Source organism: Lepidothrix coronata, unplaced genomic scaffold (assembly GCF_001604755.1).
Source record: "Lepidothrix coronata isolate B3197 unplaced genomic scaffold, Lepidothrix_coronata-1.0 Scaffold33, whole genome shotgun sequence".
NCBI classification, from domain to species: Eukaryota; Metazoa; Chordata; class Aves; order Passeriformes; family Pipridae; genus Lepidothrix; species Lepidothrix coronata.
Window position 1 is genome coordinate 1,992,877 of NW_016690213.1, and position 16,052 is coordinate 2,008,928.

The 16,052-nt window shown below is 42.6% G+C and overlaps 1 protein-coding gene across 1 annotated transcript; it reads right to left on the reverse strand.

Annotated features, from left to right (window-relative positions):
- Window positions 1-451: 451 nt before the first annotated feature.
- DIEXF (digestive organ expansion factor homolog (zebrafish)) lies at window positions 452-15,721 on the reverse strand. The gene is made up of 12 exons (XM_017811782.1): window positions 15,574-15,721; window positions 14,369-14,408; window positions 12,936-13,185; window positions 11,991-12,197; window positions 9,837-9,925; window positions 8,080-8,490; window positions 6,796-7,015; window positions 4,560-4,762; window positions 3,191-3,373; window positions 2,450-2,562; window positions 1,788-2,033; window positions 452-988 (listed from the first exon to the last, which is right to left on the reverse strand). The coding sequence occupies exons 1-12, from the start codon at window positions 15,672-15,674 to the stop codon at window positions 742-744; spliced, it is 2,310 nt and encodes a 769-aa protein (XP_017667271.1). The 5' UTR covers window positions 15,675-15,721; the 3' UTR covers window positions 452-741.
- Between the last annotated feature and the right edge of the window lie 331 nt (window positions 15,722-16,052).

Genomic DNA, 16,052 nt, shown 5'->3' on the forward strand with positions numbered 1-16,052 from the left:
TCCATGCTGTCCATAAGCAACTATTAAGAGAAAAAACACAGACAAACCACCTTCACCATGGTGTGAGATACGAGACCATGGGTATTTGCAACTGCACCACCTGGTTTTGTACTTATCCCTGGTAAAACTGACGGGCCAGAAGGTCTGTTATAGGAGGCAGAGATATTCAGGTCACTCCAGAAAAATGCAAAACCAGAGCTCCTACCCAAGCACATTCATGAATTCTCTAAAGTGTCAACTTGAAGCAAGTCCACCTCTCATTCAGCAACACACCTGTGTTGAAGAGGCTTTGCCTGCACCTCCCTTGTGTAGGCTTACAGAATAGTGACTCATTAAATACTTGGGCATATTTCTTACTCTAGATTAGAGGAAAATGTTTCCTTTGATAAAAGAAAGTGAGTTTGCTACACCTGAAAATGAAGCAAAACAGTCAAAATCTTGTTTATCACAGCATGATTCTTTATTGACCAGTGAGTTTTTCAATATACAAGAAGAATAGTTCTGGACTGATTTCGTTTCTGTACAGAGAGTACTTCCTAGCCCCTGCTTTTTTGAATGCCATCCTTCGTTTTTTGTTGTTGCAGAGTACTGAAATACAAAATTTAATACTATGTGAACAATTTCAACAGAATATTTAATAAAAAGGGAGTAAAAAGTTTAACACTTTTAAAAAAAGCAATATAAAAAACTGCATTAGGAGTAAAATGCAGGTCCATCCAATTGTCCAGTCTGTAGTATGAGTTATTCATTTTCTCCTGTAACGAAGAGGTGCACGTTTTTCTTGGACTGTAGCATTTGAGCTGTGCGATCTATGCCAACCACTGCAGCCAATTTCTGAGCATCATACTTGGAGTAGAGCACAGTACAAGTCCAAGTAGCATCCACTCCATTGTCTGTGGCCTTCATCATGTTACAAATCTCACTGTAGAAGTGGGAGTATGTTGGTAGCTCATAGAAAATGAGGTTCCTAATGCCTTTTATTGTATACCTGTATTAGGAAAAAGCAAAGAAGTAAATTTGTTGCCGATTTTTACAAAATGTGAATATTAAACCACCAATCTTGTACAGTTCTTCCGATTTCCATCAACTTCAGTGCTCATCAGTTGTAACTCAACTCTACAAACCCTCTGTCATGGACTAAGACTAAATAGAGAAGTGGAATTTACCGGGGAAATCTACCACTGTCAGGCACAATGACTTCCTCTAAAGTACTGATCACCACCAACTTATGTAGTAGTCAGCCTCTTTAGCCTGGATTTTAAGACAGTGAAGCCTGATCAGACTAAGACTCATGAAACTTTTTGTACTTGCCAAAACATCTTCTGCTAATAGAAAAAATCCTCTTCCGTTAGGAACTTGTAAACAGCTCCAGTCAGGACGTAGCAAATTTTCCAAGTGGCCTCAGTTTGCTGTACTGCATTATTGAATCAATTACACACCCTTTTCCAAAATTTTATGCAACTACTGTGGCACAGATGAACACAAATAAAAGGCCCAATGAATCCCATTTGCAAGCTATATCATCCTGTCCTGACATCAGTGGAACTTGGCAGCACTTACCTTCCTGAATAAAGCCTTGCACATACCCAAGTATTAAAGTCTCTGCAAAGGGACTGCAGACAACATGCAAAATCTTTAAACTCAGCAGATCTTACTTCAGTCAAAGATGTCCTCAGAGAGATCCAACAGATTCAAAAAGCAGTATGGTCCATCTATGATCAAGGTCAGACTCAGCCTTCAAAACAGCACACATGCAACTCAGAGGGAAAACTCGGTCCACAATTTACCTTTTGTAAAAGTGGAAGCGCTCAGTGAACAATAAAAACTGCTTCTCTCCCTTGAGAAAGAACCGCCTTGCTCTGCAGACAGCAGCTTTCTTAGTGTATTCGCAAATGTGAGTAAAATTCAGGTCCTCTTTCTTGAAGTAATTTCGAAGACGCACGTAGTCAAAGTATGATGGGACGTAAATGAGCGTGTGTGACATGATGGCATCGCGGTACTCGGGCAAGACTTTGTCGATGAAAAACTGAAACCTCAGTTAAGAAAACAAGTATGTTGTAACCAGAGCTAAGATTTAGCTTTCTGATACTGACATGACCTCAAACATAAATACCATCCTACAACAGACTACAGAAGATTTTCTAAACATTTTTCTTTTTTTTAACTTCATAGGATTTCTACATGCATAGAGGATAAAAGGCTTCATCAGTACTATGCAATCATGGCAGAGACTGATATTCCTTTCCCAGACTTTATTCTCATGTGCCTTTGGGAAGGAGAAGGCCAGTATTCCCCTCCATGTGTGCAGAGCCCAGCCTACACCTGAGGACTAATAAAGGCATCCTCCTTGTGGTGAAAACACAGTGTGCTCTGCAGGGAACAGTATGCTCCGCTAAACCCAAAACTGCAGTCATTAGGGCACAGCAAAACAGTCTGAAACACACAGTACCTTGCATCTATTACAGAAGTTACACTTTCAGCTTCTAATCTCCGAAAAACATGAGGAAGCTGGACCACAACGTGGCTAATGGAGCCAACGAGTGGCACGTTGCGGACAGCCACCTGCGAGAAGAAAGTAGGATGTTAAGGGAAGCAGCATGCCAAAGGCAGCCAGCTTTCTGCTTGGAACTCACATCTGCCAGAGGTGCACAGGGCTGTTTTTAGGAAAGCTCCAATACAAAACTACTGTCATGTATACACATACTGGATCTGCTAAATACACAATGACTACTAATGCCCTGACTTCGATATATTTGAGATGATCTACTAAGGTTTTTACTTTTCCTGTTTCTTTCAAAGTACTAACAATTCATGCTTCTTATACAGTAGGAAATTTAAAAAAAAAAGGAAGCAGGTGAACCCTCCACTTAACAACAACATAAATAAAACAAGATAACTTCTGTGTGTCAAATTAAGAAAAAAAAAGTCCGATTTCTGACATTAAACAGCAGTTATCCATGAAAGAAAAGGATCAAACAAGCATGGGTGCATAAAGAGTAGTTCTTCATGCCTCTGGCACAGCATGTAGCGTCATGGAGATTCAGACTGCATTACTTGGGTAAGTGAAATGATTGGCACAGTCTTTAAGCAACTGAGTTATGGAATTTTTCTGCACGTTGGGTTTTCTGTTCCTCTCCCCCTCCCTTCTGTCCACATTAGAAGAAATCTTTCAGCTCGTCTGTGAGCTCACCTGCCCAACGTAATTGAAGCAGTGTTTGTTGAAGACAGAGTTGATCTGGGGGTCCAGAAGGGCACTGAACAGCAGCGTCTGCCGGTAGTATTTGGACCAGTTGTTGAGGTTCAGCATTCGCACTCGGGAAAAGTCTACCCCATGGGAATCCAGAGGCAGCAGGTTGATGTGCTTCATCAGGTGCTACACAGACAGATGGAAACACATCACTACTGACATCCCTGCACCCTGTGTGCAAAAGCCTGAACTGCATCGAGAAAGAGGGCAGGGACCAGCAAGACAGCAGAGCATATAAAACAACAGTATCTCCCAAGACACAACTGTCTGGAATTTATTGACCACAGCAAGAGTAATTTACTTGATTTTCTGCCACAGAACTGAAAGCTACCATCTCTTTAGTCACCAGTAACAGTAACCTTTGCTTCCAATCTTCTCCTCGGGGCAAGTATAATGGATTTGTTTGTATTAAAATCAATGGGCCCAAGGTTTCTGAGCTGAAAGAAGCCCAAGTGCAGTTCAGCTCCCATCACATTCAGGGAGAATTTGGGTGCGTGTGAAGAAATTCACCTCATTTTTCCCTTTAGTTGCACCTAAAGGGAAAAACAGGAAACAGGCTCCAGGACTCATTCTTTGCACATCACGTAGACTCATATGCCCTTCCTGGGACTCATGAGGAAAGAAGACACCTTCTGGACTCATTCAAAATGCACAGTAACATCATGCAGTCAAAATGCCTGGTCCAGGTACTTCAAAGGTGTTTGTGTGTGGGAAGAAAATCCCCGCCCTTTCTGTCCTGAAAACTTTTATTAACCAAAAGCCAAAAAGCACAGGTACTACCACATACTAGCCACAATCCAAAAGCTCTGTTTTCATTAAATGTACACAAAAACGTTCATACTGTTTAACTATGGACATGACTAAGGTTTAGTATCTTGGCAGTCAATGGAGACATGCAGCAGCTCTTATTGCTTTCTGGGAGAACCTGAATTAGGTTGTAAAGATTCCTCATATGGTTGCAATCTGACTGAGACACTGGGCAGTCAGACAGCTGGCATATTTTCTCCTAGATGTGATTAAAAGAATCATCACTATCTCATCCTGCAAGATAATTAAAACTGTTCAAAAAATATCTCTGATGAAATATACCACTAAGATTTATAAAGAACAGGTGCTGAATACTACCAAAATCTGTAGAAAGAATATTCTTAGTATAAGGAAAATATCAGGGTGGAGGGAGAAAAAGGAACAAACATACATGTCTGGAATCAAGTCAATAAAAAACAGCAATACTGCTCACTGCCAAAACCGAGTTACACCAGACTAATGAGACACAGTACAACACAAAAATGAATACATACGGAAGACGCACCAGAACGTGTTCCCAGTTCTGCATCAGGTAAATATCTGCTTGATCAATTATGAGAATTTCTATTGACGACAGAAAATCAAAATCTCTCTTCTTCTCCCCCTCTGCGCCAATAACAGTCCTCATCCCCAGGGGAGAGGCAATGATGATGTCTGATGAGTAAAATGGTGCATACAGCCTCATACTCTTCTGAAGAATTGCAACTCCTGTCCAACAACAACCAATGGCAAATTCTTAGTTAAGATCAATTATCAACCGTATTCTTCTAGCAGGCTCTGTAACAGTAACTCCCTACACCTCCTCTCCCTTGACACATACTGATGATAACAGCTGGACACAACTAATCTGTCGGTAACTTTTCTGTCCTCAAAAAGTACTTACCCACTCTACCCCCATTTGTCAAGCATTTGGAAAATTTTCATGAAATTCAGCAAAGTCTTTTAGTAGTACTTTTTTCCAGATTTTTCAAAACCTGGACAAAATTTTTTGACTGAAACATATTTTTTTTGTGATATTTTTTCTGCTAAACAGGGGGATGAGAGGGCTGAAGTACTTCAGGAAGAAATAAAAGCCAGAAATTATTAACTACTCCTTTTACCCTAAATCCTAAACTTTGGTCTCTGCCTTTAGGTATTATAGTTACTGTTATTTTAATCTGTCATGAAGGATTTGGTGCGGACCTCTTGACTATGTAACTGCCTTTATTGACAGAGCTGTAAGATTTGCTACTAAACCATGAAGGTAAAGGTTCTTCATATTACAATGACCAATGCATGACCAGTTTTGTACGTTGCCTGCCGCTGCTTCTCACACCATATGCTGCAGGGTACATGCTGATGCAGCTTATGCATCACCTCTCATGTTATAGACAGGAAAGGGAAGGAATCAAAGGAGTTTGTGTCATAATTACATGGCAATATTGCTAGAACCCAGTTTTCTGATCTTAAAAATCCGGCTAGTCCAGACCACGTTCAAATGACCCCTACAGTCTGCCCAACAAAGGAGTCTCTCCAGCTTCTTTCTCTGTCTGTGTGAAACCAACTATCACAAGTACAACTGAAGAATTTCACACAGACAGACAGTGGTGGGGGTCCCTACTGCTATTTTAACCCAATGATAAAAAAGGGAAAAAAAAAAGAAAAAAGAAAGGTTCAATTGGTTGACTTTCCAGGAAGAAGATATCACTTGTCAGAACATATACACAGCTTAGCAACATCATGTCTTTTTTCTGTTTAAAAATGTGAAAGAGTGGTTTCAGTAAGGCATAACAAATGTGCTTTAAATTAGATCTTTGTGCAGAAGTAACAGGGTGTGAGGCACAGTAAGAAAGAGAAATTTTTCTGCTTCTATGATTTGCTTCTGCAAGCAACAGCACTGAAAGTTTGTTCAAGCATTTCTTAACACCTAGTAAGTGGAACAAGCAGACTGCGTTATGGGAGAAGACTGAAAGGAAAATTATTATGCTACTGAAAGGAAGATGCTCTCAGCCTGAGAGATATTCACTGGGGAAGGAAGAAAGAAAGACTGAGTGTGACCTGCTTGTAATCTTCATTACATTTCTTGGGGTGCCAATTTATCTTCCGAGGCGCAATATTTCAAAAGCCTCTGATCTGTCAAGTTAAGTTAAAAAAACTGCCTTCTCATCTTGGCAGCTCCAGGAAACAAGCCACTAGCTAATTCTCTGCATACTGAGTTACTAAACAGCATAAGATTACAATATTATGAAACAGTCTCAAATTTGCTGCTGGTCCAACACTCCTACTTGCTGCCTCCCTTGCTTTTCATGAAAACCACGGGAAAAAAAGCAGAAAACTGCTTTGCTCAGTATTGAGCTTTAAGTTTGTTCCAACCATTACCAATTACAAGAGACACTGTGAACAGGCTGATTAAACCCCAAAGATTTTTTTTTATAACATGAAAGACTTTGCTGCATAATCAAGGCTATCTTCAAAATGAGGTGTGGGCAGTCCTTCTAGAATAAAGCAGTCATTGCATTTTAAATGATTCTGAACTTGATGCGAAAATAATTACTTTTCTAATTTCTCTTCCTTTTTAAGTTCTGGCAAGGCAAGAAAGATTTTCAGAAAAATCCAACTTGCCAGTGCAAAAACAGCAGGAATACCAAAGAGCCTAGAATCTCGCCAGAACTTCAGCCCTGATAGCTCCTAGACATTTGGGAAGATCTTGTTACTTCGCAGTTCTTTCCAAGCTAAAACCGCTCTGTTCAGTAGGTCATTACCAATTCTGAAGTGGTCATCAATGTTGCCAGCAAAGACAGCTTCATAATCTTCAGGTCTTTTCAGGTTGGGGGGCTTCTCTTCCGGGTCAGAGCCAAACTCCCCTTTGAAGCGCTTTTTATTACTTACATCTATTTTTTTTTTGTCATTCACTTCAAGAAGATTGATGAAAATATGCACAATTCGCAGAGCACATTCCCTGAAGGGCACTATAATCAGCACCTGCACAGATCAATAGTTACAACAGAATAACCCGTAAAATATGAACACTCACAGTTAACTGTATGTTAAATTATTTTTTTTTACTTGGATATGCCACCGGGGGGCATCCCAACAACCAAAACAAATCTGACATGCAGTGGGGAAGGAGGATGCAATGGGATGCAGTGTGCACATGAACTGGTACTGGCCAGCAGCTCAGCTTGGTTCCCCATCTCACACCCAGGATACCATACAGGGGAACTGAAAACTAAGCACATTCTCCTGTTCCCCCTTGCCCCCAGGCAAGCAAGAGCTCTCGTGATACAGAGATGGGGTCAGTGGCTGGCTTCTGGGTGAGTGGCAACAGTCTCTGCACAGAACTCTGAAATATAGATGTCTAACAGGGGAGTCAACACAGAAACCAAAGCCATTGGCCAGGTGTGCAGCAAACACTAAAACCCGACTCTGGAACTGTTCAACGGGCAGCTGGCACACCAGTGACAGGCTGGCCATAGTTGAATCTGCCTGGTTATCAGCTAGAGGATGCTGTGAATCCAGGGAGGACTGGTTTGGGGACCACTCCCCCAGTTATGACAGGTGGCCTTGACAATGGGATTCCCTGAGTTCTCCCAGGTACAGAAAGATCCTTCCATGCAGGCAAGTCCTTACAAGTGCATAAAGACAAAAAAAATTCTGGCACAAACCACACTGGGTGACAGCCTACTCTACCTGCACTAATGGTGAAGATTGATGTGGAAGCACCTGTCTGTGCCAGTAGATTTAGATATGGAAGCAGGAAAAGGTAACAGCCTGTAGCGATATGGGGACAAAGAGGTAAGTCAAACTCATGGCTCGGCACAGAGACAGGCTGGTTAACAACCCCGTGACCACTGCTTCTTGCAGGGCACTTGCCCTGCCCATAGAGGACAACTTTTGGGCATGATAAAGGGATGCGGAAAGCCACATGCCCAGAAACATGTCACCTGAGGGAGCAGCAACAGAAATGCTTCTGTATAAACTACCAGGATGTTTGTACAGGCAGCCAGGGTGGGGACTGGGGAATCATGTTAATGGAGCTCTCTTACCTTAGGCCTAGTGAGCCCCTGATCCCTGTAGTCATCTGTGTCGGACCCTGGCTTTCGGTCTCTTCGCTTGGCATTGTTGCTGAGCACCTGGGCATTTGCCTTCAGAACATGGTTCAAGGCATGCAGGCAGTAAGCATGACGGATTTCTTCTCCATTTGTTAAAGCATTTCTTTCTGGATAGAACAAGTCCTGGTATGTATTCATGATACAGAAGAGGTCTCTTTGCAACGGGGTAAAAGGGGAATCGCTTGGTTTGTTCACCGAGGAGAGAAATTGTTTGTTCACTTTTGGCCAAGTGGACTCTAAAGGCTTGTGGAGATAAAGCTGTTTCACATCAACTTCTTTGTCTGCTTTCAAAGTTTTATGTTTCTCCAAAGTGGAAGAAAAAGTTAGTTGGCCCAGTCTTGGCCACTGAAAAGAAAAAGCCAACAACAAAGAGGAGTCACATGTACCCAACTTCGTATACTTAAAGGCATGTCACCAGAGCTGACAGTTTAATCAAGTTCATGAAATTTCAGAAATTACCTTTTCATAATATAAGTTCAATCCTTTTTTTCAATATACAATCTCTTTTAGAGTCTGCCAGGGTAAATAACAATAAACTTGAGCTCAGCGGACCTGGATGGATCTTGCAGTGATGTGTCTATAACTGTTCTCATTTTACAGAAAACTGAGGAAGGATGCAATTTTCTGCCTAACCCACCCAGCAAATCAGTGGCTCAACCCAGGGAAAAAATGAAAACCCTAGACTCCAACTATGCTTACCAACTGGCCACACTGAGGTACCTACATTATTTAAAGATGAAAACAAACCCATTAGAGGCTAATCCCAGAAGTTGTGATTCAATTGCTAAATGAAATCTTGCTGGGTGTCTCTCTGATTTTGAGGGCAACAGCTATCAATGTAAGAGGGAAAAACTCTAAACTTTAAGCCTTCTGCCATGCAAGCTGTTCCCAACTATCCCCATAAAGTAGCTACACTACTAAGCAAAGATATATCATGCACTTCTTCAGGTGGCACTGGTAATTTTGGCCACCATATTCCAAAAAAGAAAAAATTAAACTTTTTTAAAAAAATCACAGCTTTCTCTCTGACTAACTAACCATTGGATATCTTCCAATGAATGTCACCCAGCATATGGCTGACCAGAATGTAAGGCAACTCTCCAAAACAAAATCAGATGTGAAAAAGTTAGGAAGCAAAGATTTGTCTAAAAATGAGTATTTTGAAAACCAGTATTCTCTGTTAAGCAATGAGGTGGCTTTCTGGTACTGTAATTCACATAATATTCACATATTATGGCCAGAATTAACAATATAAGTATTAAATTCCCCTCCACCAGCTTGTCAATGCCACCCTGAAGCAAGAATGTGAAAGTGCATCACTATTACTTATAAAACAGCACATGGTCACCTCACAGGTTCAGCTGCAGAGCACATCCCTAGCATCACGCTGTCAACATTCAGAAACAAGCCCTGTTTCTACTCTATGTCAAGGTTTTGGGATTACAGATCAAACTCTACAGCCACGTGTTTCAGATGTGTCACCATGTGCCTACAGAACAGCAGACTTCAGATTTCAACTCTTGCACAGCACTAAGTGCATAAGAAAACAATTCGACAACAACAGTGACAAAATCTTGATATTTCCAGTGCCAACAGCTAATAATAACAATCTACTTAATTTTTATATAAAAAAAGAATTATTTTAATCCAGGCATCTTTAGGAACTCTGTAAGGGTACAGAACACTATTACCTGGCTTTGACTTGAAGTTTTAGGAAGGGTAGACATTTTCTCTATTTCTTTTTCTTCAAGTTCTTTGTCCATGTGCTGTTTAAATGGATCTATTTATAACAACAACAAAAAAATAGCCTGAGAACTATTGCAGCTAATAGTGGAATCAAGTTTCAGAATGGATTTGCAAATGAGACGAACATTTTCCATGCTGAAATACCACAATTAAAACTAGTTATTTCAGAGCATTTGGAGATGAGAGAAAGGATGTCAAATTCTCTCTACAGGAACAGAGGGAACAGATTTGACAGATTGCGTTTAAAAAAGAAAAAGAAGCACTTAGGGAAGTACTAGAATTTTCAAGCAAAAAACAAATGTTGGACAGGAAACCAATATGTAGTAGAAAACACTGTGACAATTTTTTGCCTTTAGCTTGAACACATCCATCGCTTGCAGGTGAAAAAGGTTGTCAATAGTAAAGTCCCAAGTGAACTTACTGCCCTTCCTAATTTATAAACAGTTCTGCCCAGGGCTTTGGCCAGTGATATGAACACAGTTTGTAATAAAGTACGAAAATATTAGGGGGGTTATGGAGAAGGGAGGCAAAAATTGCCTGAAGTGAGCAGAAGTCTGATCTATCTAATCAGCATTTCTTTTTGAAAAGGAAAGGAGACGCAAATAACTGTTAAATCATATTACATTCAAAGACACTGGCACACACAAAGTCACATGCAAAGCTTATTTTGAAAGCCAGGCCCTATTTCCTGCTTGCAGCACAGCAGCGCTCGCTGCATAAAGAAAACTAATTAGGAACACCAGTGCTTGCCAACAAATATCCAGCCCACATATGAGTTATCCAGGCAAAAGTCAAGACATTTGCTAATCATGACACTGTTGAGAAAATCTTCCCAGCAACACAAATGAACAGAGTATCATTTAATTGTACTACAGGCTCACTTCTCAGCTGAGTTTTACTGATTCCAGCATTTTTCAGATAAAGTAGAGGGAAGAAAGGGATGCATTTTCAGGAATCCTAGTGACCTCAGGGCCAGAGTAGAAATTCATCCCCTTTCTGCTTAGGTGACTCGTTTTCTGTAATAGATTATAAAGACACTTCCAAGCTACACGAACCCACTGAGAAGTAGTGCATCATTTATAGGTGGAACAAAGCTCTTAGGATACTTAGCATGCAGCTGGAGAACTACCATTCTCATTAAAATGCAATGCCAACAGCCTAAGTAAGTCATATTCTTATGGTAACAAGAACGAGCTGTTTTTTCTATCGCATGGCCCTTTGATGCTTCCACACATTTCATGTATCAACCAGGCTGCCTCCCAGATCTAATGTCACCTGCTGCTCCAAGATGACAAGCCAGCATCACTAGGGATGCTACAAACATATTTCTCTCTCTCAAACTATGCCATCTTATATTAAAGCCACAGAGCATAAAATATGAGCAGAAGCTCGGCAAGTGCCAGTGTATGGGATATCGCTGAGCGATCGCACACCTGTGCAACTTATTTGTATTACATATGGTGGGATGACTCCAACACTGGAGCTCAGATGCACCCAGATTCTGGGCTACACCTTAAAAGACACCACACATGCTCCACTGATGGCTCATACCTTCCTGATCCTGGTGCAGCCAGACTCCTCTGCATAACCTTCAAAATTCTGAGAGCCCAGAGCATTTGTCTAAATTACTGTGGTTGCACCAAGCTTCTCAGAATCTCACCTCTAACTCCACTGAGTTGTGAAGGATGCCCTCACAGGTCAGCTTTGTAATTATCTCCTGTGCTGTTTGTGCCAAAAATATCTTCCATAGTCAAGTGCAGGCTTGCAGAGCCCTTCTTATTACACTGGCTTTTAAAACTACTGTTAAAGCAACAGAACAAGATAACACCCTCCACACACATTTCTGGATCTTCATACTTCAAGCTTTATCGATCACAGTAGAAACCATGCATGAATCCCAGTCCACAGGGGATACAGAAATCAAATGGTTCAGCTACACAACTGTATTCCTTATGGAACCAGCTCACACATGGGCAATGCAATGAATAATGTAGTGGAAGAACGTGGAAGCTACACAGAGTATCCTTAAGGTGTTTGAGAATTTAAACATGTTTACAGATACTCTTCTAAATGCAGATCCCTAAACACAAACACACTACCTTCTGAAAAAGCTTGTGAAGAACTGCTGTCTCTTGTATCTGCATTGCAATCTCCACTCTCCTCTTCCATGAAATTGGTTTCCAAGCTAAATTCAGATTCGTGTTTCACATCAGTAAACTCCTCAATTACTCCATGACGTGGGTCACAAGAGGTATCTGCACCATCATCCTGCTCCTGGCCGAGTGTCTGCTCTGCTGTGTCTGTAGCTGTCAAGGGAGAAATGGGTTATTTTCTCCTGGAAAAGTTACTGTCTGTAGATGTTGTTCACTCTGAGTTACTGATCTTTTTCTCCCAATACTCTATCAAAAAAGATAAAACCAGGCTTTGTATTGTACAATAAAGACGACTTTTGGCTAGCATGCCAAATGTTACATAATACGAAATGTGTTTCCCCAGAGAAAATTAAAAAAGTAATGTCTTTGATAAATAAAACTTTTAGTTTCCAAAGACCCCAAGTAACTGGAAATAATTAAAACTTGACTCCTCTCTCCCCGCATTTTTTTGCAGACTTCATAAATGAGGATACCTCATCATAAAGGTGGAGGTTTTCTCCCAGTTTACATACTCTTTCCTCTGCTATGAGGCAAACCTTTCCCTCCTCTCGGTGGCAGCAGCCAAGCCAGATGCTGCTCAAGAGAACAGCTTGTGTCTCCCATGAGTGGGTGAGAACCCCTGGTATGCTGCTCCATGTGGTTTTCCCCTGTGCTGCCGCACAAACAACATCTGAGGAAGCAGCAGTGGGCTGTCTGACAGAAAATGAGCACAGCTACCCTTTCCCCTGCTAAATCCTTCAGCAGTTGCTGCTCCCACCCACACAGAGGCAATGCAGCAACAGTCTCCAAGGCAGAAGAGCACCCAGCCAACAAGTCAGTCTACACCAGGATCCTGGCTAAAACCATGTTACTCAAACAACATTTACCAAAGCACGGGAAAAGACAAACTACCTGCTTCCTCCTCTGGTACATCATTCTTATCTTCTTCACCTCCATCTGCTTCTCCAGTCTCCTGGGACCCTTCACTGTCCATTTCTGCCTCACTTTCCCCAGCTTCTTCTGATTCACTTTCATCTTCCTCTTCCTCACTCTCAGACTCAGGAGAGGTCTTCAGGGTAGCCAGCAGCTTATGATATACAGAGACCTGTTCCACTTCAGTCTCTGAATCGCTTTCTGCACTCGATTTATCAGAATTCTCAGACTGGAAAGGAAAACACGAGTGTAACAGCAACAACAGTAACAATTAGGCAGCAGGCAATTACCCTTACTTCTACTTCCATTGTTATGTTTCCCCTCTCCCATGCAACCCCTATGCAGATGCAAAGGAATTTTTCAAAAGCCACCATTTTATGCCATCACTTATGCTGGACACCTCCATTTAGATTTTGAAAGCATCTTGGGAGACAGTCTGAAGTGCCTTGTTCTGCACGGATTTGACTGGGAGCATCACAAAATCCAGTTTTTTCAGTCTCAACAAAGTGAGGGCATTTGATCTCCACAGACAAGGTATTTACTGAACTAGCACTACATTCTTCTAAGAAAACCACTCAGAGGTTGAAAATCGTAGAAGGGCACCCCTACAAGAGCCAAGCACACTGGAAATGCTTCTGGCTTTCAAGAAAGTAAGTGAAATATCTGTCAGTTGACAATGATTCCCCAGGGCGCTGGGCAGGTTTGACCCAGTTGTACAGCCCTACACTTCAAACAAGCCAGAGTCAGAACCAGTTCTGTCCTGAGCATGCACAAGCCAGTGTCCAGATTATAGACAAAATTATAGTGAAACAGGAATATAGGCACAACATCATTTACTCCTTTCTTAATTCCTCTCAGCTCCAAAAGGAAAAAAATACATACTATATTACTGCACAAAATTGCTAAAGGAAAAAAATGAAACAGAGCAATAAATTTTTCCACACTAAGACTCTGAAGTGTTTTATTAATTTGATGATAAAGAAGGTTACCAAATCCTGACTGAAAGGTAAAGCACTGGCAATCTGAAGAAGAGGAATGAGCATTAACATATTTCTTTGTTCAACAGAGAATGAAACATCTCCTAACTCATGCAACACTAAGTTTACTAACATTATTAAAACAACTTAAACCATGATATAATTTTCACTGTAACTAAGTAATACGCAAAAAATCCAGGGACTGCTGTTATTTCCTGCTGCTTCTGCCCTCTCATGGTATTACAGTTTTGAGTTAGACATTGTAGAGAACAATTCAGAGCTACACAAAAATCACATTCATTTTTTTCTCCTAAATACTTGTTTTCTAAATGGAACAACTTAATCAGTCGGAATAACTTGGTAACACAAAATGTAAAGTTTTTCACTTCACTGAACTACACAAAGGTGAAAGTAAGGAAAAAAAAAATACAGTACCAGTTCACATATTTGAGTTGCTTCTGGTCTTCCAGAAACCCTGAAAAGAAAGCACTGAAATATCTTACTCTGTCAATGAAGTTATATACAGGATGAAAGAGATGAGGGGAAGAGTGAACGGATGAGTTTTACAAGTTTAAAGAAGTTAAAAGAAAGTTTAAAACCAAAGCATCACACATTTCTCCCTAAGAAAACACTGCAACTTACCCTGAAGGGTCACCCTCTAAGATGATACTACACCCTGTACACAAAGCCTAAGTGCTCAACCATTACAACAGATCAATAAAAGTTCTGAAGTAAAATCCAGCTTTAATCAGAAGATGAGGTGATAAAAGGAACTTAAAAGAAGCTAGCTACAAGGATAGTTTTTACAAAGTTAACCAGAGCAAGAGCCTATCTTTAGCACTAAATATTGACCTATGAAGTGGGAAAAAGGCAAACTACAGGAAAAACAGCATTAATCAACCAGTGCTGGGACTGCAGTTCTGTAAACAAGACACTGTACACAAGCTGGGCTTAAACTAACCTCAACTACTTCAAAAAGATGCAGAGCCTTGAGTGGGACTGAGCGTCACTGTACAGCAGGACACTCTTCCCAGCAGGACAGGGCTCCGCCTTCCATCCCAAGCGACACAGACCAGGAGGGTCCCAGGGGACACACAAAGAACAGACCTTAACACTATGTGCGTTCTCCTAAAGGCATATCTTAACCTGGTGACACAGCAATGTTTTCCTCGCAGGCTTCCAAGGCTTTACAGCAGCACCAGGTCACACAGCACCTGGACTGAGCAGCTCGCTCTTCACAAGTTTACACGGGGGCACCAAAGGACGGTGCCCTCTCTGACAGACGGGCATCCTGCCCAGGAGAGCATGGCTTTTATCACACAGGTCTTCGGTGCTAAATTTTCACAGCCTGTGCGGCATCAGAAAGGGGCGTGGAACAAACAGTGGGAAAGCTGGAGCCCTGACAAGCCACGGGCCGGGCCTGGTGTCAAACGGGCCAACTTCGCACTCCTCCGCTTCCTCACTCCTCTCGGCAGCCTCCGGGCTGCACCACAAGAACCCATGACATTTGTGGCAAGAAAATCCGAGCCCAGGTTTCCTGCCTTCCGCTCTCCTCTCGAGATACCAGGCTTACGAGCGGCAGCGCACCATGCAGCCGCAACTCCCCTCCCTCCCTCGGGTTCGCCCACCCCGGCACTCACTTGTCGTAGAACGGGTGCTCCTCCCCGAACTCCCGCAGGTGCTTCTTCTGTTTCTTGCTCAGGCTGCGCAGCAGCTCCCGCCCGCTCCGCCGCTTCCCCATCCCGGCCCGGCTCCCTCCACGTGGGATGCCCCGCGCTGTACGGCGGCCCGGGCACGCCTCTGTCGCACAGCGGGGCGGTCCCGCACCGCCCCGGTGCTGCCGGGGGCGGATGTCTCATGCCCGGGGAAGGCGGGGCCGGGGGGCGGCTGGAAGGAGCGGCGGAGGCCGGGGGTGAGCCCCAAGGGCCGCGCCTCGCCCCGCCCGCCGCCGGCCAGCGAGCCGTGAGGGGAGCGGGGCGGGCGGTTGTGCCTGCGAGCCCCGCTGGGGAAGGCAAAATGTCGGCAGGGAACACTGGTCCCAGATTGTGTCCCAAATCCAGACCCAGTCCCGAAGATGCGCCCCGTAACCCCAAGCTTGGTAGCGGCCGTGACGCGTTTC